Consider the following 19546-nt stretch of genomic DNA (forward strand, 5'->3'; position numbering starts at 1 on the left):
GGCTTTTTTTTTTTTTTTTTCTTTTTTTCTCTTTGACGGGGGGGGGGGAGGGGGGCGGGGACGCGTTTTGGGGTGGTTTTGTACTTTTTTGGGGGCGGGCGGGAGGGAGGGAGGAGGGGCGGGGGGGGCCAGGCTGCCGCCGCCGCGCCGCCGGCCCCGCGCCCATGACGATGCTGCTGGACGGAGGGCCGCAGTTCCCGGCGCTGGGGGTGGGCGGCTTCGCGGCGCCCCGCCACCACGAGATGCCGGGCCGCGACCCCGCCGCCGGGATGGGACTGGGCCCCTTCGGGGACTCCTCGCACGCCGCCGCCGCCTTCAAGCTGAACGCGGCCCCGCACGACCTCGCCGCCGGGCAGAGCTCCGCGTTCACCCCCCAGGCTCCCGGCTACGCCAGCGCGCTCGGCCACCACCACCACCACCACCACCACCACGCCGGCCAGGTGCCCTCGTACGGCGGGGCCGCCGCCTTCAACTCCACCCGCGACTTTCTGTTCCGCAACCGCGGCTCCGGGATCGCGGACGCGGGCTCCGGCACGGCTCAGCACGGCCTTTTCGGCGGCTCTCCCGGAGGTTTGCACGGCCCCGGCGGCATCCCGGACAGCCCGGGCTACCTGCTCTTCCCCGGGCTCCACGAGCAGAGCCCGAGCCACACGTCCCCCGGCGGGCACGTGGACAACGGGCAGATGCACCTGGGGCTGCGCGGGGACCTCTTCGGGCGGCCGGATCCGTACCGCGCCGTCTCCAGCCCCCGCACGGACCCTTACGGCGGGGCCCAGTTCCACAACTACAACCACATGAACATGAATATGGGCGTGAACGTGGCCGCTCATCACCACCACCACCATCATCACCACGGGCCCGGGGCTTTCTTTCGGTACATGCGGCAGCCCATCAAGCAAGAGCTGTCCTGCAAGTGGCTCGACGAGAGCCATCTCAGCCGGCCCAAGAAGAGCTGCGACAGGACTTTCAGCACCATGCACGAGTTGGTCACCCACGTCACCATGGAGCACGTCGGGGGTCCGGAGCAGAACAACCACATCTGCTACTGGGACGAGTGCCCGCGGGAAGGCAAATCCTTCAAGGCGAAATACAAACTGGTCAACCACATTCGGGTGCACACGGGGGAGAAGCCCTTCCCCTGCCCCTTCCCCGGCTGCGGGAAGATCTTTGCCCGCTCCGAGAACCTCAAGATCCACAAGCGGACGCACACAGGTAAGGGCCGGGGCTGCGCGGTGCCGAGCGGCGGTGCCGACCCGTGCGGGGGGAGCCGTGGAAATGCCGATGAGCCCCCGTTTGTGGAGATTCCGCGTCTTCCCCCCCCCCTCCTCTTTATTTGATTTTCAGGCCCGCTTGGCGTCTCTCCTAATTAAATCAGCGAGACTTTGCTCAAAGTCTGTTTATTTGCCGCTCCGTTTTCCTTTCGGCCGCGGGAAAGGGGAGGGGGGGGGAAGGCAGGGAGCGAACGCGTTGTGGGCGCTGCGTTGAGCTGCCCGAGCCGCCGGGGCTCGGGGTTTCTTCTTTCTCGGGCGAATGAAAAGTAACAAAGACTGACCCGAATGTATCCGCCGTGTAACAAACGCCGCTGGCCGCATCCTCTTGTTTGTTTTTTTTGGTTTTTTTTTTGTTTTTTTGGGGGGAGGTCCCGGCGCGGCCTCGTGGTGGGGGCGGAGGGGGGGAACTGCGGGATGGAGCGGGGAGTCGCCTTCCTTCACCCTCTCCGAATTTCACAGGTGAGAAGCCCTTCAAGTGCGAGTTTGAGGGCTGCGACCGGCGCTTCGCCAACAGCAGCGACAGGAAGAAACACATGCACGTCCACACCTCGGACAAGCCCTACATCTGCAAGGTGTGCGACAAATCCTACACCCACCCCAGCTCGCTTAGGAAACACATGAAGGTAATCACCCCCTGCTCCTCAGCTCTTCCTTCCCCACGCGGCGATGCTCGGCCGCCGGTGTGCTCAGGGCCGGACGGGGCAGAGCTGTGCGTTGCCCGCACAGCACTCTCAGCTCCCGGCCCCGCCGTCCTTCATGCCTGGGCCGTGGCTGGAGCACAGCCCAGGGAAATGGCGTAGTTTCTTTTCGTGCTGCTGCTGGTGCAAGCGCTGCCCGGTTTGTAGGGCTCTGCACTCCGGAGAGCTGTGCAAACGCAGCCTGGGCTGTGGCTGCAGCCCCCCACACCGGGATGCTGCGGCCCCCCGTGCTGGGAAGTTGCTGGGAGCTGCAGCGGCACCGCACGGTGCTCAGAGTGAGCGGCACGCCGCCGAGCAGGGGACCCCGATACCCCCCCCGTGTGCACCGACCATCCCGACCCGCCTCAGCGCTGCCCCGGGCTCGCTCCCATCTTTACCTCTTGCTTTTAGGTGCACGAATCCCAGGGCTCGGACTCTTCCCCTGCAGCCAGTTCAGGCTATGAGTCCTCCACCCCCCCGGCGGTGGGCTCGGCCGGCAGCAAGGACTCCACGAAAACGCCGCCGGCAGCCCTGCAAGGGAACCCCGGCCACAACCCCGGCCTGCCCCCCAATTTTAACGAGTGGTACGTGTGAAGGCAGCGGCTGCCTGGCCAGAGACTGGACCAAACGCCTTGGGAACGAGGCAGAAAGGACAAGCCAAGCCCACTGCAGCTCGCCCCCACGGAAATGGAGTTTCCACACCGACGACCGCATAGGGCTAGTTAACTGCCAGGAGCCGGAGGGGGGTGGGGGTGGGGGGGGCATCATTTATTATTATATTATAATTATTACTATTTTTTGCAAGCCGAGACGCTGGACTAGCCATGTCCTTTTCTCAGGATTGGATTTCTTTTTTTTTTTCTTTTTTTTTTTTCTTTTTCTTTTTTCTTTTCTTTTTTTTTGCAGTCGTTCCTTTGATTTATTCTTTCCCCTCTCCCTGCCCAGTACCTCTTCCTCCGATTTCCCCCCACTTTTTACTTTTAATTTTGTTTTGGTTTTCTTCTTCTTTCGGTGGGATGTTGACATGAGGATGAAAATTCTCCTTCGCCTTAGTGGTGATTGTTTAAACTTACAGTCTTAAACCATGCCAAAGTCCTGTTATGTCTTGAACTTTCCTCTCTAGCTCTCCTGCTGCTTCTCTCTCTGCTCTCCTCCTCTTTCTCCTTCTCTCTCTCTCTCTCCAAGCATTACACTTGTGAATGTATTCTCATCTGATGGGGTCGGTCAGTATTTTTCAGGATGAGGATGTGGTGTTTATTCTACCCAGATTGTGACGTTTAGTATAACAGTTGCCTTTTTGTAATAACTTTTTTTGTAAATACATATCCATGATGCCATATTTATCGTTCGTAATTTAATTATTGATACAAAGTGCCGGGAACTGAACAATATTTATGGGGGAGAAAAAAATTGTTTTCTAACAAAAAAAAAAAAAAATACAAACAGCAACAACAACAAAAAAAAATTCAACTCTGTACAGCTTTTGGCTATAACTGCTTTAGCATTAAAAGTTTATTGTTTTGGAAAGAGCCCCCGAGAGCCGTTTTTGACCTCCTTCGTGTCCCCTCCCCCTCCCTTTTCGGGGGCCGTCGTGGGCCGGTTCGGGTCCGCGCCGTTGTTTTGGGGCCGGCGATGCGGGAGAAGCGTCCCGCTCCTCGCTGCCGCTTTTTCTCCTGCCTTTTTGTCCCCGCCCTCCGCTTCGCATCCCTTCCCGAGCCGACGGAGCCCGGAGCGCGGCGGCGCCGACGGAGAGGAGCCCCGGGGGCAGCGGGGCCGCCCGACGGTGAGTACGGGGCCGGGAGCCGGCAGAGGGCTGCTTCCCGGAGGGGGACACGGGAGACTTCGAGGCGCGCCGGACTTAGTCCGTTATCGTCTGCTTTTGTTGTTTTGTTTTCGTTTTGCTTTTTTCTTTATTTCCGATCAGGATTCGACAAAGCGTCCCCATCCCCAGGAGAGCTGAGCCGGGGAACTCCAACGCCGCCGAGGAGCCTCAAACAACCGAAGCGACGGTGGAAAACCTCTCCTCTCAAAGTTCCGTGCTCCGCTCCGGGAGACGCCCAGCACCGCACGGGCTGCGGCGGGACGAGGCGGCTCCGTGTCCCGGCGGTGCGCGGCCGCTGCTCCCCCCGGTGCCGCAGTCGCATCGTCCTCGGAGCTCTCTGCGGGTGGGGACCCCCCGGGCCGCGCACCTCCGCCGTCCGGGAGCGGCCCCCCCCCGACGGGTCCGTCTTGAACTTGACTCGGGGACGCCGCGAGCTGCCGGGGCTGTCCCGTCTCCTCTCGCATGATGCTCGGGCGAGCGGCCCACGGGATACTGAATACTTTAAAAATTAACCTTCAGCGAATTTCTGATCTCTCCACATCCTCCCCCCTCCCCGAAAAAAAAAAAAAAAAAGAAAAAAAAGTTAAAAAAAAAAAAAAGTCTTTTTATCTGGCAGGAAAAGAAAGGAGAAAGATAGACAGCAGTGTCCGGTGCTGCACGTCTGAAAAACAAAACAAACAAACAAACAAAAATCCCAAGCCCGGTAAAGGCAGCTTTTCCACCTACACTCATTGCTGATTTTTTTCCCCTTAAAACAGTTGCAGGGTTCCCCCCGAGGTGCCCGGCCAGCCGTGCTCCCGCTGCTCGATGCCGTGTGAGCCCTCGTTGTGCGTGGAGCCCCGGAGCCGCGCCGGGCCAGGAGGAGCAGAGCCGCCTGGGGCCGTCGGGTTTCCCTCGGACGCCCACCTGTGTCGTGTCTGCTTCAGCCTCAGAAAGGTGCCGGTAGGCTCGGATTTGTTACTGCTTTGGTTGGAAGCGGGGAGGCGTGGGGTGTTCAGGGCTCCGTGGAGGTCCCCCGGGCTGAGGGCTCTGCCCTGGGCAGCTGGAGTAGTTTGGGATGTGAGCTTCGATGGCACCACGGCCCTTTATGGTTGTGCTGGTTCCTGCCGTGCCGACCCTGATAAGTTGTGTCCGTGGGTTTGCAGCACGGCTCCAGCCGTGTTCCTAGCAAGGGCTTAAATCCGGCGTCCTGTGTCATTTGCCTCCTCTGGGTCACTCGCAGCCTTGGGGTTTCCCCATCCAGCCTTCAGATGGGGAATTGGGAGCAGACCGCTGTCTGCACCCCGCTGAGGTCAGGGCCTCCCTGCTGAGGCTGCTGCTCTACAGCACCCCCAAAAAAGGGGGCAGGGGCAGCTGGGTTGTTCGTGTGTCTTTTGGAATGGAGGTGATGTTTGGGATGGGTGTACACGGGGCTGGCAGCCTGTTTTGGGGCTATGAGATGCTTTCAGAGCGAGATGCTTGGGGTTAGCAGTGAGGGGAGGGGGCAGCAGGGCTGTGTCCCTATGAACATCATGCTGTGCTGCTGCTGAGTGCTTGTGGATAAATAAGGATCTTTTTCTTTCTGTAAAAGAAGCTAAAAGGCTCCATTCCTCACTTTGGCCCATATTAGAGAGACTCGGACAGTCCTGGAGCACGGGATACTCTTGCTTTATTCCTGCATTCCTTAGGCTGGTTGTGGGGTGAGCTCCTGAACGCAGTGCCAGGGCCTGGCAGTGGGGCATCCTCTGTGCTCACAGTTTGGGGTTTCTCCCTGCAAACAGGGCAGGGTGGTGCTGGTGAAACAGGTGCCCCGTTAGCACAGCTCTCGGTGCGTCGTTAAGAATGGATCTGGCGTTGCACCCTGAAGGGTCCCAGGACTGCGCACAAAAAGGGGCCGTGTTCTGCTGTCCTCTCTCAGGCTGGCAGCCCTCTTGAAGTTGCTCCATGAGCGGGATTAGGTGGATTTGTCCCCAAATAAACAGAACTCAGGATGGTTTTCTAGAAGGGCTAACATGGTGATTCATTGTGCTATAAAGAACCCAAGCAGAGGCAGGCAATGAGCTGGAGCCATTCCTTTTCTACCACGCTTTATGAGCCATGAATATTTTGATTCCTTTGGTGTCATTGTTTGCGCGTATCTGTATCTGTGTCTGGTGTAACCCAATGAAAATAATATATATTTTTTCAAGCTCTGTGCGTGCTGTTGGCTGCACGCAGTGGGAAGGCAGTCCCAAAGGCGTTTGATCAGGTTGTGCACAAGTGTCTCAGAGCTACAGCACCAGGAATTAAGTTCCTTTAGTAACTCTGCTGGCTGCAAAGCCCTCATTCCCAAAGCGGTGGTGGGCTGCAGCATTGTGTTTGCATCTCTTCTTTTGTTTTTTTTCCATACAGTGTTCCCAGATTAAACATATTACACACTAACTAACTGCAGCTTTTTCAGCCGAGCCTAACTTTTGGATAAGCCATCCCCTCTATTGATGCTTTCGGCACGACCAAACTATATGGAAAGCACCTCTGCAGAGACGCGCGCTTGTTTTGGACAGGCAAAACTCTAGAGGAAGCTTTAAATTCTTTGCAGAAATCTAATTGTATCGGGCAGAAGGAAAGAATTTGCGTCGTGTTGACTTATCTGTGCCTTCATCCCTGGAGCTGAGCCATTTGGTTCACCTCGCCGTGCCGTTTGCATGCTTTAAAAACACGCTGTGTGCCCCGCGAGTGCTGCTCAGCACAGTGCTCGGAGGGCTGTAACAGTGCACAGAGGGAGCGAGGGCCGTCCTGCTGAAGGCTGTATCAGAGGCTTGCAGGGATGGAAGGCAGCAGCGTAGCTTTGTGTTACGATGTGAGTTTTTACTCTTGGTTAACCAGGCTTGAAGGGTATGGTGCAGCATGGAGCCAGGCCTGCTTCCCCTCACCATCCCAGCTTTTGGTGGCTTCGGGGGCAGAAATGAGTGCTGGGCCTTATCCGTGGGCCGTGGCCTTGTGCTGAGAGGTCACAGCGGGGTGGGAGACGTCAGCTTTGGGTTTCTGCTTGCTGCACAGAGAGCACTGATGTGGGGAAGGCTGGCGGCAGGCAGGGCGTCCCGACAGGCAGTGAGCACAGCCCTGAAATAGGCTGCCCTGCAAGAAATACACTGCCCTGCAAGAAATACGCTGCCCACCACCTCCTCTCTGAATCCCTCCCCAGTTTCACTGAGACAATAATATATTGCAAAAATACTCTTTCATTATTATTATTATTATTATTATTTAAATGACCGTTTTTTGCTGCTTTCTGTACTTTGCACGACACAGTTCTCACCCTGTTTTGATCAGCAAGGTGTTTTTGTTCCCTTTTCCCCTGTTTTTCTCCTTATTTTCATCTGTCGAGTGCTTGTTTTTGCCCGCGTTAGCAGGACGCAGTTGAATTGAAGGTTTCATGTGTTGGGGCCGCGGAGAGAAATTTGGCCATAACTTGAGGGAAAGTCTGATGTGGGGCTGAGGGACGGTCTCGAATTCAGGGCTAAATCTCTGTGCAGCGGATGGTGTGCGCAGAGTTCTCAGCCCCACGCTGAGCCACGCGGGCAGAGCTCTGCTGCTCACTGGTGCAGATGGTCCCCAGACTCAGCAATTCCCACAATATTCCTATTGACTAAAAAAGAAGATGCCGCAGCTGTCAGCCACCCACCTTTAAGGACCGCTCTGAAACAGCATTGCTTCGTTTGGCAAAGTGCAGCAAGAAGAAGAAAGGGGATTTTTTTTCCCCCCCTTTTCCCCTGTTTTTTTCTTTCCCTTCAGTGTTGTGAGCCTCACTTGCCAGATTTCATTTCGCCTTTTGTTGTGAAGCTGTTTAGACCAAAGAAGCATAACGTACCTGTGCTTCGGAGCGGGGTCTGAGCTTCCATTTAATTGCCTGAATCTGGAAGTTGAATTGTATTTAAAAAGAAATGAGGCTATTAATAATAATCTAAGAACTGGCAGCGCTGTGGCGGTAAAATATAGATTTAATTTTTAATCTTGGGCCTGCAGAAGTGTTTTAAAATAATGCAGTAAGTGGGGATGATTTACTTTAATGTCTTTGCAAGCACTCCGTTTGTATTTAAAATGAGATTCCGGCGTGACGTTGCAATCTGCCCTTCTTTCTGTTTCCTTTTCGCTCTGTGCTGGTGCGGGAGGAGCAGGCGGGCAAAGGAGCAAAGGAGCAGGAACTGTGCCTTGAAGATTCTCCCTGCGCCTTCAGGAGGATGCTGGGCTGAGCCAAAATCAAAGCGCTCTGCTGTGCTCGCGCTGTGCTGCTGAGGAGTTGGTTTCAGAGGAGTTCCCTCAGCCGGTCAGAGATCTCAGGTTGGAGATTTATTTTCTTGCTAAAGGGGGGGAAAAATGTAATTAAAAGACCTGAGTAACGCTCAGTTCCTTTATAAAAATTACAAGCAGACGTGGGGCATTGTGAGAATGGTGATGTTGATAAAAAGACTTGGTGGGCTGTGTGGAAACCCACATGTGAGTGGTTTCAGCAAGACCCCACCTGTGTCCCTGGCTGTGATTTCTGTTAGCTTTGCTTTGCATTCGCACTCTCTTTGTATGTTTACTATACCAGCATCAACCGTGTCAGCTGTATGGTGATGTCTGTAATCAGAGGACAGAGCAAAACAGAGTGTGCTCACATCTGGGTCTGTTAAGAGCCACACTCTCAGCGTCTGTGGCACTCAAACAGCTTTTTAGACATTTCTAACACAAACTTGGGCACCCGCAGTATGAAAGCAAGGTTTGTTCTTGTCGTTCATCTTTCATCCCAGCTAGGTGAAAAAATAGTCTTGATTAGAATAGTTTGCATCAGTGCTGTGGTTTTGTCACGCTTCTACTTCATTGTTTTACCATAGCTTAAGAAAGAGTTTCTTTCCAGGCTGACAATAAATTACTGTGAAAGAAAGAAGTCAGCGTCAGTGCCCCCTACAAAGCTCCCAATCACGGAGGCATCAGCAAAACGTGGATGTTCTGAAAACGTTTTCTTCTTTTCAGTAATATTCTGTTCTTAATCTTGGGCAGCCTTGTGCATATAAGCTCGTCGTCAGTGCGAGTAAATCGTGCCCAGCAGTAGGGCGGGCACAAGGAAGGGGGCATAGGAGAAATACTGCATTTCATAAACACAATCACCAGAGCATTAGGAGAGCAAACATGTGGTTTTATGAACATAGTTATAAATATTTAAACATGCAAAATGAAAACGTTGCTAAATGTCTGCTTTTCATTATCTTTCAATGAACGTTTTCGTTCTTGGAAGCCTTGTTGGCTGTCTGCAGAAAGCGATCACCACCCCCTCCCCAAAATGAATGATGCGTAATGCGAAAACGTGTTAAAATGCACAGTTGTTTGTAATATCTTCTACCAAAGTGGAAGGCATTCTACCAAATTTGGTATTCTATTGAATCCCAGAGTATCCTTGCCCCACAAACAGGAACCAGCCTGCTTCTGTCAGCAACTTTCTTGCTGGATGTTAGGAAAAATCTGAGGGCAGCTTTGGAAATAGATGCCGCTTAATGCACTTGGAGACGTGTCCTGTGATCCTTCTCCTTCCTACAGAAGTCAACGAAAGATGCCACAGCTGATTTTACCATCATGAATACGTTGCTTTGAAAATTCAGCAAGTGTTCAAGCATTTCCCATGCCTCCATGGAAGGGTTTGGAGGCTGCAGGGGGAATTTCATGCTGGGGAGCCGCGGTTCTGCCCCTGGATGGGCTGTTGCAGGGGTGTGAGTCTGCGCCTTTAAATAGGAGCATGGCAAGCCGCAGCAGTATGGGTTGTGCAATTTTGCTTGCGTGAGTGGAGGCCTGTGAAAGAGCTGGGGCCACGCTGTGCATCACTGTTCGTAATAAGGCAGGTGTCTGGATCCTGGGATCCTGCTCTCTTGGCTTCATTCCTGCCCGGTTGTTATATTCCTGCAATGCTCTGGCTGGGCCGTGTATGTCACGGGAGAAGATGCCGATTTTATTTATTTATTTGTTTTCTAAACGCACCGGGAAACCCGTTTTCTATTAGTTCCATATTTAATCCTGGGCGCCGTGAGTTTCTGCTGTGCTGGGCAGAGCACGGCATGCCGCGCTGGCACGCACACACGTGCCTGCTGCTCGCTGCATGTTCCTCCTGCAGTTGCTCCCACCAATAAATCCGCACTTGCCGCAGTCAGAATGGAAATCTTAAAGACAAAGGATTCGACTGGGCAGTTTTTATTGCTGTGATAGAGCAGAAGGCCTCAAATTAAGGGACGGTGCCTGCGTGGATGCCGTCTCCTGCCAGCACTGCGCCGGTACCAAGGACTGTAAAGGGTTTCTTACTACTGTGCTGCAGCAAATCCCAAAGAAATGGTGGATGAGAAGTGAACATGGAGGAGCATGGGGCCCCTGCCCTGTGCAAAGCTGCCCTGGCACAGCTTGCAGGGCCATGGCCGGCTGCAGTGCGTGGGCACAGCCGGTCCCGTTCCCATGCCGGGGCTGTGGGATGGAGCCTGCTGGCAACCCCAACCCAGGGCTGGTTTCTGGGGGCAGGCGTGGTGGGGCTGCTCCCTGTGTGCTTACGTCAATGCAGACCTTTCCACGGACTCCAGTCTGGGTTGGATCAAGCCTTGCATGGTTGTGGCCCTTGTGCATTTCAAAACTGTATTAATCTATATCTGGATCCCAATGGGGCACTCGGGATGAGCTGAGCTCAAACAATCCTTGGCAGGAGGGACAGAGTGGAGTTGGCGGGGATTTTTGTCCTGTTATTGGTTACTTGGGGGAAGGAATGTATGCACCAGTTTAATATATGACAACTTGAGGTCTGTCATCTTAAGCATATTAGAAAAGCCTCATTTTTAACAAATCCCAGAGCGTTCGGCAGGCATCGTGCTGCAGCTGCACTGGGACCAGGCAATGGCTGTGGATGGAGGCATGGGGCTGCTTGCTGTCTCAGTGCATGGTTGGGACAGCTCTGAGGCCGCTGGGGGATGGACCCTGGGCCGCTCACCCCTTGGTTGGGGGATGGATGGGGAGACAAAAGTCCTGGGGCAGAGAAAAGCTGGCAAATGAGACAGCATCAGTGCAGCCCATAGAGCCCATGCACTAAAAGCTTTTCCTGTCTGGTTCAATGCGTCCCCAGTGAATTTGGCTAGGGAGTTACATACTGAGCTCAGAGGAGACTTTCTTCTCTATGGTAAAATCTTCAAAAAAACTTCCTAAAGACCTTGAGATAGATTTTACACTCTCTATCAGTGTGATATTTCCTCCAGTGAAAATAAGGATTGATGCTTCTGTTGGAAATGGTCTTGTATAAATTCATCCTTTCTGCTTTTCCTCTCTGGATTTCTAAAGTATGAAAAATTCAACCTAGTAAAGACTTTTCAGCAAGTTTATTTGGGTTTGTTGCATCAAGCACAAGAAATTCAGTCCAGGTAGCTGTTTTACCCTAACATGGTTAGGAAGGAAGGAGGAAACTTATTCTGTTGTATTTCGGTTTGGTTCGGGGGTGGGGAGGAGTTTGGAAAACAGCTTTCTCTATTTTTACCAAGCATTATTTTCATTTTTCTCAATCGACGCAGCACCCAAGCTCTTAGCAAGCTGCTGCCTTCAACAACATCCCCATAAGGAGCAAACTGAAACAGCACAAGGAGTAGATGTCAGCCTCAGACTGACAACTGCGCTTCTGGGTAATCTAATGCCATTTTAATATCTTGCTTTTAATTCAGCTCAGCGAATGCTTTGATGGACACGGCACTGATGCTCGTGAGCCCGAGTTCAGTTGTTAGTGCCATGTCAGAAATTATTTTTCACAGACGACTGTAGCTGGAGCGTCAGCTCCCATTATGTGTATTAAGTGTATCGGTATATATTAAGTATATATGACCTCTGAGATTCTGGGCTAGCACGCTGCATTTTGTAGCCTTTGGTTTGCTCCTGCGGTGACAAGAACAGAAGGTCTCTGGTTAACTTTTGACCATTGACATATTAAATGAAGATGCGCGTTTGAGCAACATCAGTGATTTCAATTGACTCATCAATTGCCATTGCATAGCAGTCTTCATGTTTCACTTTGGTAACAAGCTGATCTGCCACATCTGATGCCAGCAATTCAGTCCTTCAAACAAATGACATGTTTGATAAAGAAATCTTTTTAAATTCATTATGCACTTTGGCTTTTGTCTTTCCTTTTAATACAGCATCTGTTGCAGCCGGGATGCATTCCTTGATCGTTTCTGAGTCTGCCATTATTTTTCTGCCTGCCCAGTGTCCCAGGGACGTGAAACGAAGCCGCTGCGCTTTGCTGCCGAGCACTGAAACTCTGCACCAACATTCAATTTGATCTCTCGGAACTGACTGCAATAAAGTGGTTTCGTCAGCACACACTTGTGATAAAAAGGCGACACGAAGAAAGCCAGCGAGCTGAAAGGCCCTGCGTTTTCCTGGGAAGACAATAGGATATCTGGCTCTTTATTTGTTTCGTGGATTCCTTGTGCAGCCATTTAAATTCAGCCGAAGGCTCCAAATGTCTAAACTTTATCCTGGGCATTTTATTTATTTTTTTTTCAGTGCTGGAAAGGAATAGAGTTAAGTGTCCCAAGGGGAGTTTTATAGAAAATGCTATGTGCAATGTTAATGAGTTGGGAAGGGGTCGTATGTTTTTTCATATAGAGCCTATGCAGGAACAAATATGGAACCGGAGGAGAAACCATCTGCAGGGACCCAGTGAGGTGTGCCAGCGGGTGATCCTGGGCTGCTGTCACCCCTAAATGATGAACAAAAGACTTCAATCCCAAGAGCCCCCCGTGCCCCTGCATGGCTCTGTGCTGGGCTGGGTGAATAGCCGGGGCTGGAAGAAATGACAAACTTCTTGGGTGCCACAAGAGATTGCTTCAGCGTTACTGATCCTCACTCTGCTCGTTACTGAAAATGCATCCAGCAGCTATATGGGTCAGACTGCTAAATTTGTAGACACGGAGTGTCAGGAAGCCTTTTTGTCAACTTCGTACCGTTTAGTATATTTGTCCTCAAGTTCAAAGCAATCCTGGCCCCAGACTTGTGATATTTTCTGCCCTTTCCCCTTTCTGTTGACTCAGGCCTCTTCCCTTTGAGGTCAACATCAAAATAAAGATGTATGTTTCCTCAGCCTGACCATGGCTCTGAGTCTTTAGATCAGCAATCCTATAGTCCATATGTCTTCCCATCTGTCAGCCAGCATTTGAAGCCAGCTTGCTCCTCTATTCTTTCAGACAAGTGTGAGAATCAGAAGTTTCTTTAATGACGGTTTCAGGCCTTAAAGCATTTGCTAAGATATTACCTATTAAGATCCCTTGATGGCACCTTGAATAGAGATCAAAAGCAGCTGAGTTCACTCCGTAAATCTCATCTGGCCTTCAGTTTAGGGTGCTGGGAGAGGGGTGGGGAGGGCACCGTGTTCCCGTGCTGAGAAGCCCAGCCTGGGAAGTCAGCATTGCATTTGTGAAACAGTGACCCAGAGCGTGGCTCTCAGTCTGTCTCTCAAACGTTTCTATTTTTAATGCCTGCCAAGAGCTACTGCAAAGCCCTCGGGGTATTTGGGGAAGTGTGTGCTCTTTGGGTTCATATCATTTCATTGGGTTACAGTGGATTTAGCGGGGAGGCATTCATTGAAGTTTCTGTATGTTGAAAGGTGTGCACGCTGTCATGGGCAGAATGGTGGAGGGCATTCCCAGAGAACCTCCCAGACGGTGCTAACAAACAGGCTGGCTGTTTATGGGACCCAAATGTCTGTGGGGATCTGAACATCCCCAAGACGTGGCTGAGCAACGGGGGATGATGTCACAGCACTGCCTGTCCAGTAAAATGTGACACACTGGAGTCAAGCACAACATATGGCCCTGGGTTTGTGTTGAAACCTGTTAAAGCGTGAGCATGAACCCGAGCTCCAGAGAGATCCTCTTTGGCCTCAGTGTCATTAGTCTTCAGCCAGAATATAGCTTGTGCTCCCTGAGAAAAGCAGCTTCTCTGGCTGCCTGCTCTGTAGTGTCGCTGCTTTTGGAGGAGGTGCTCAATCAAAATGTGGGGCACGCAGATTGTTTGCTTCCAAGAGGGGAAACAGAAGGGACCTCGATGTAATTTTACATCTTAACCAAGAGGATGCACCAGCTCCTGGACACCGCACCGAGCAAAATGTCCAGCTACTTTTTGTTCCCAAAGCCTCTTTCAGCCAGCCCCTGCCCCAGAGTACTCTATTTGACATTGTCACTGGGTTTATTTAAGATGGATTTGGCTTTTTTTTTTTGCTATTTTTCTGTGCTTATAATCCTTTTAATTCCACCATTTTTCTTTTACGACCTTCGTTCAGTCTTTTCTGTCCCTCTTTTACGTGGTACTCAGCCAAGTCTGTCTCATTGCTGTCATTTTTAGTGTGAATCCGTATCTGCCTTTTTAGGGGGTAGTGGCACTGGTGACGTATACTTGTGGTTAAAGCAAAAGCCACTATTGAGTTGGACAAAATAGGATGAATGCTGTATAAAAAGCCTTCGGAGAGCTGTGAAATCTCCATCCTCTCTTCCTTGTTCTCCTGGGAACACTTGCACAAAGAGTATTTTTAATGTGAAGCAAAAAGGATCCTGATGAATACTCATTAACATTTTGTTTCTGCGGAGATACATACATGATCATCACAAGGCTGTGAGGGACATGTATTCGGGAAAGCTCTTAGATGTACAATTATTGCTGTGTGCGTGTTTAAATCTTCCCAATGGCTGCTGCTTTGCTGAACAGACATATTAACCAAAAACAAAAACAGGTATTTAATGGAGCTTGTTTGTCCTGCCTTGGCCAGAGGCAGTATGCTGCGATAAAGGTCTTCAAACTCAACCCATAGCGGTGCTCTGTGAGCAGTGGATCCTCCCAGAATGGAATGGGTTGGTTGAAATACACGCCTGCAAATAATTTGTATCGTAGTTGTTAACAACAACGAGAGCAGAATTTAACCAGAGATTGCAAGGGGAAGCAACATCAGAGCCACCAGATACATTCCATAACATGTTTTCCTCATGTGGCTTTGGACTCAGCCCAGATAGACACCATTGGGTGAAGGTATCGCTTCACCATTGCCACTTTGGAAGCACCAGTCTCAGAAATGCAGATCTGATACGGACTGAAGCCTTTATGCTACTGGCTGTATCCCACCTATTCTGAGCCGGTTAGAAAAAGAGCCTTGGTCAGAAAGAGTTAATTTAGCATTGAGTCTCAACTAAAAACCTTCTCTGAGAGGCATGTGCCTGACTGTGCCCCTTCCTGCAGATATACCACTGATAACCTTCTTCTGTTGCTCTGAATGCCCTGGAGTGCTGGGCTGGCTTCGCTGTGTGTGCAGGTCGTGCCCAGCAGTGTGAGAGGTCCCTAGGTTAGATCAGGAGTGGGGAGCTCCCATTTGCACAAAAGGGAAACACTCCTGGTGGGACCAGCTGTGCAGCAGAGGTAACCAGACGTGACAGTGGAGTTTCCAGGCTTTGCTGGAGTTCTCATACCTTATCACAAGGCAAACTGGGCACTGATTTTTCATGAGGTCCCTTCTCTTCCAGTGACCGTAATCCAATCTGTGTTGTAATCTGTGCTGTTCTTTCCGTATGAAATCTTGCAGGCTTTTTTTTTTTTTTTTTTTTTTTTTTTAGCAGCTTTTTGGATGGAATAATGAAGCCGAACAGAAACAAGAAGAAGAATGTATGGTTTCGCTGTCCCTTTTGGGACCGCCCAGAAATATCCAGCAGATGAACGTGTTTTGTGTGTCTGAGTGTCATTTTGATTCTCTTGAAGCACGCTGAAGCCATGACACGATGTCACCAGGGACTGGAGTTTCTGTCACCATGTGATGGCTGGTTGGCTGAGAAGATCATTCATTTAATATCTCTAAATACTTCTGGAGCCTCAGGGTACAATGCAAAGTGGACGCGAAAGTCCAGGTGTATCTGCTGGGGAGGGAAAGCTCTGAGTTCTGGTGCTTAACTGCAGAGTTTTTTTACACACCAGGAAAGATGAAAAGCAGGGACCCGACTCAAGGACATCCATGATGACAGTGTCTGGGTGCTACAACCAAACCTGCTCATCGGGATGGTGATTTGGCACTGGTTCTGCACTCCAGGGTGGGAGGGCAGCAGAGTCAGGTTTCTGCTACCTGGACCTAACTACTAATTCAAGCAGACTTTTTGTCCCTGGAGGGCAGGGTGAGTGGCTTCACAATATGACAGCTACTTAGGAGTTGTCACTGAAAATCAGTCACCCAAGAAGACCGTTGACTTCCTTGGACAAATGGGCCCAAAGCATCCTGGTTGAATTTCAGGAGGGAATTACACCACTGGTTTACATCACCATTTATTTTGGCCATGCTGCAACAAGTTACTCAGTATGTGTATGTAATTGGGGTTGTCTTTTTCTAGCTGATGGAAAGATAGCTGTGTAATTAATGGACTAGGTCATTTGTTCTAACAATAGCCCATGTTATGACAGTGATTGTTAAACAGAATTCTCCCTCAGCAGAAAATAAATAAATAAATAGATTCGCATTGATTAGCATAATAGAGCTCGGGACTTCTAAACTGCGTTTGACCTTTGGTGGTGGCTAGAGATGGTAGCACCTGTTACGAGGGAAGCAAATGAAGATGATACATCACTTCTATTTTTATGACGGTCACCACGCATTGTAAATATTCTGCTTCTTGGCTCAGTGCGTCCTTGAAGTACACAGTGCTGGTCTGAAAAACACTGGGATCTGAATGGTTAAAAACATACCCATCACTTGACATAGGTACCATTCTTCGGCACGTAAGTAATGTGAATGTGACACTGCTCAAATATGTAGAGCTTCATTTACCCCCATCTTATTATTTGCAGAAAGCTGTGCACTCTGATGATGTCCTGAGGAATACAAACTGGATATTATTCATATCTCCGCTGCTTATATTTGCTGTCAATAAACAGACTCAGTTAAATGGAAACAAATGTTTGGTTCCTGATCCTCTTGCAAGTGCAGACTTCATAATGTATGACGAATGCAGAGATTCATTGTGCCATTTGCCAACAGTGCATTATCAGTTTCCCAGTACGCTGTGCTGACGTGCAATTGTACAGCAATGTTAACCTGTACTGATACTTTGCTTTTCTTCTATTGGGAATTCGATTCTCGTGGCCTTTCAACCTGATCGGAGCTGCCACATTTTGCCCATTTCTCCTCTGTGGTGGAGGAGGAACTGCTTTGCACTGGAGTGAATCGATGCCTTTAACACCCTTATTTTGTCTCTTCAAAGTTTAACTTTTTCAAACCATTTTCTGAGCACATGACAGAACTCCCTTTGCCAAAAACGAATTCATTTATTTATTTATTTTTCCTAATCTTACGATGCTATTATACCAGGTCTCAAGAGTTAAAGTTTGGTCGCAGGCAGATTCTATTTTCAGATAGCATCGTGGGGAGACTGTGTTTTCAAAAGCATTAACTCAAACCACACGGATGCACAACTGTTTTAAAATATGAGAATTCACACATGCTTTTTATTATAACACACATAAAACTGAAGTATAATACAGTAGGCTTTGGCAGTAAAACAGAGTAGTTGATATATAAGTTTTATGCCTAGTTCTTTCAATTAATGAGCCACTTTTCTTGATGAATTGAACATGAATGAGCAAAAACACAACAATCTGATTAGATACTAAATTGATGGTTTTCTGGCAATTCAAAAATTGAATGTCTGGTTCAGAGTTCACTTTTTTTTTCCCCAGGACAACTTGATAACCTCCTTTTACTATAGCCAAACCGCTGCAGAGGCATTGTCAGTCTCTTCAAGTGCACTATTGTTCTCAGAAAATCACTTCCTTAAGAAAGATCCATATGTTGAGAGCCTCAGCTGTACTTTGTGGGAAACAAAATTATGGGTCAAATTCATTTGCTGTGTAACTCTGCTGAGCTTGGTTCAGCTGACACAAATATCTCCTAATGGCGTTACAGCTTTGCCTTGCCTCTGCTGGCACCAAGAAGCTGTGAGAGGGCTGTAGTCAGCAAGGATGGTTGTGGGAGGTTCCTCAGGGCTGGGATTTAACACTGAACCAGATTTGTGTTTGGAAGCTCAATTTTGCTTTTAGGAATATAAATGAGGACAGCGATTCCCCAAATGGGGTGAGCACCCAGATGACCTTGTTCTGTAGATAGGGTCCTTTAATGTGTTTATGTCAAGAAGAGGAACAAGGTGTTTTTTTTTTTTAATCTTAGAAGTGTTGGGAAAGGGAAGTGCAGATGAGGGCTGCTACAGGCTGGTGCAAACCTCCAGTGTCTGGCAGGGAAGGAATTAATCAGCCCCTTAGCACCCAGTGCTGCAGGTGGTGATTTGTGGGAGGGCAGATTTGGGCCAGCTGGGAGAAATGAGCTAGTTGTTTTGGGAATGGGGGCTGTGTATATATATATGACTGTGTTAGCAGAAAGGCCTTCTGTGGTGTTGCTGCTTGGTGGCTTTGGTGGCAAGATAGGGATCAGGCTGAGACACACTGTTCTTTGTGCTGTCTACTGAAGTTCTGCATTGTAGTGCTCCTTTGCAATTAAATGCTCCCATCTTTAAGGTGATGGTGAGGTAGCTGTTGTCTCCAGGCTCTGTGATGTTCCCTGTTAGTGCTGCTGTTCTCCCTGAAGAAGACAGGTTGTTCAGTTGAAGGTGATGGAGCCATCCCCATGGAGCTGTAACAGAACCTGGATGGGATAAACTCTCGCAGGAAAGGATGCTGGGTCTGATTCTCTGTTGCCTCACAACCTTTTGTAGCTGCTGGTCCAGTGCAAAAAGGATGAGAAATACTGAATGAACTATTCCTAGTGGGGCAGGGGAATAGCAGCACCAAGAGGAAAGCTTAGGTGGGAGCTGCAGTCCTTCCATGCAAACGGTAAGTGCTGTGAGGTACTGGAACACCAGCATTTCAGGCTGTACTAGGCAAAGGTGGCTAAGATGGTGAATCCTTCAGGGTGGGAGGAGCAGCTGCTGTAAGAGGTGATTGGAAAATGCAGCGTGTTTTGTGATTGCCTGGCTGTGGGAGTGTCATGTTCTTGGAGCTGCCAGAAAGGTCTGGGTGCACAGAGCAGCCCAGGGTGTTTTAGTGTGTGCAGCTGTGTCCTGGCCGACATCAGGGAGGTTCTAAAAGAAGAGGGAGAAAATAAGTGGTGAAACTGAAGAAGGAAGTGGCGTTGGCTCAATGGTGAGCTGGTGTGTGTGAGCTGCAGGCACATCCCAGGTGGAATGGAAGAAGGGAAAGGAGATAGGTGGTGTGCAACAAAAATAAAACATTAAATACATATATATATATATATAAGCAGCGAACAAGAGGTCAGCTCTTGAAATGGGCCTGCTAGAGCTGGGAGTCCTGTCCCAGGAATCCTTTACATCCAGAATCCACCATTCCCAGACCTCTGTCTGGTTCCTTTTCTTCCTCACCAGTGTTGTCCCCCTCCCCCTCCTCCTCCTTTGTCAGGCAACTCGTTAACACTTATTAGCAAGCATCTTCAAAAGGCCGGGAGGGGGGAGGAAAGGATGGGAGGAGAGCTGAGATGGCTAAAGGAAATGATTAGGAGATTCCTTTTCCTTTCTGCCTATTCAAGCTTTAATGACCAGCCCCTGCTCTGTCTGTGCCCCGCATTGTTACCCAGCCCTACCCAGGGTCGCTGCACCCTTGCTACCCCTGCACTGATCTGCTCTGACATCTGGGACACTGCGAGTGCCTGCAGCATCTAACCTTTCTGATGCTGGGGAGGCTCGCTGGCTCTTAGCTTTGCTGTTGCACTTGGCGTTGGTGCCAGTGCTGTGTCA

The 19546-nt window shown here is 50.1% G+C and overlaps 1 protein-coding gene across 1 annotated transcript; it reads left to right on the forward strand.

Annotated features, from left to right (window-relative positions):
* The first annotated feature begins 158 nt into the window (after positions 1 to 158).
* ZIC3 (Zic family member 3) lies at positions 159 to 12869 on the forward strand. The gene is made up of 3 exons (XM_040700079.2): positions 159 to 1212; positions 1731 to 1894; positions 2360 to 12869. The coding sequence occupies exons 1-3, from the start codon at positions 165 to 167 to the stop codon at positions 2540 to 2542; spliced, it is 1395 nt and encodes a 464-aa protein (XP_040556013.1). The 5' UTR covers positions 159 to 164; the 3' UTR covers positions 2543 to 12869.
* The last annotated feature ends 6677 nt before the right edge of the window (positions 12870 to 19546 follow it).

This window comes from Gallus gallus, chromosome 4, assembly GCF_016699485.2.
Source record: "Gallus gallus isolate bGalGal1 chromosome 4, bGalGal1.mat.broiler.GRCg7b, whole genome shotgun sequence".
NCBI lineage: Eukaryota > Metazoa > Chordata > Aves > Galliformes > Phasianidae > Gallus > Gallus gallus.

Bases quoted from the DNA above. Each gene is read 5' to 3' on its own strand.
- ZIC3 (XM_040700079.2), top strand. From the start codon at position 165: ATGACGATGCTGCTGGACGGAGGGCCGCAGTTCCCGGCGCTGGGGGTG. The intron at 1,213-1,730 runs GTAAGGGCCGGG...CGAATTTCACAG, and splicing joins CCACAAGCGGACGCACACAG to GTGAGAAGCCCTTCAAGTGC. The intron at 1,895-2,359 runs GTAATCACCCCC...TCTTGCTTTTAG, and splicing joins CGCTTAGGAAACACATGAAG to GTGCACGAATCCCAGGGCTC.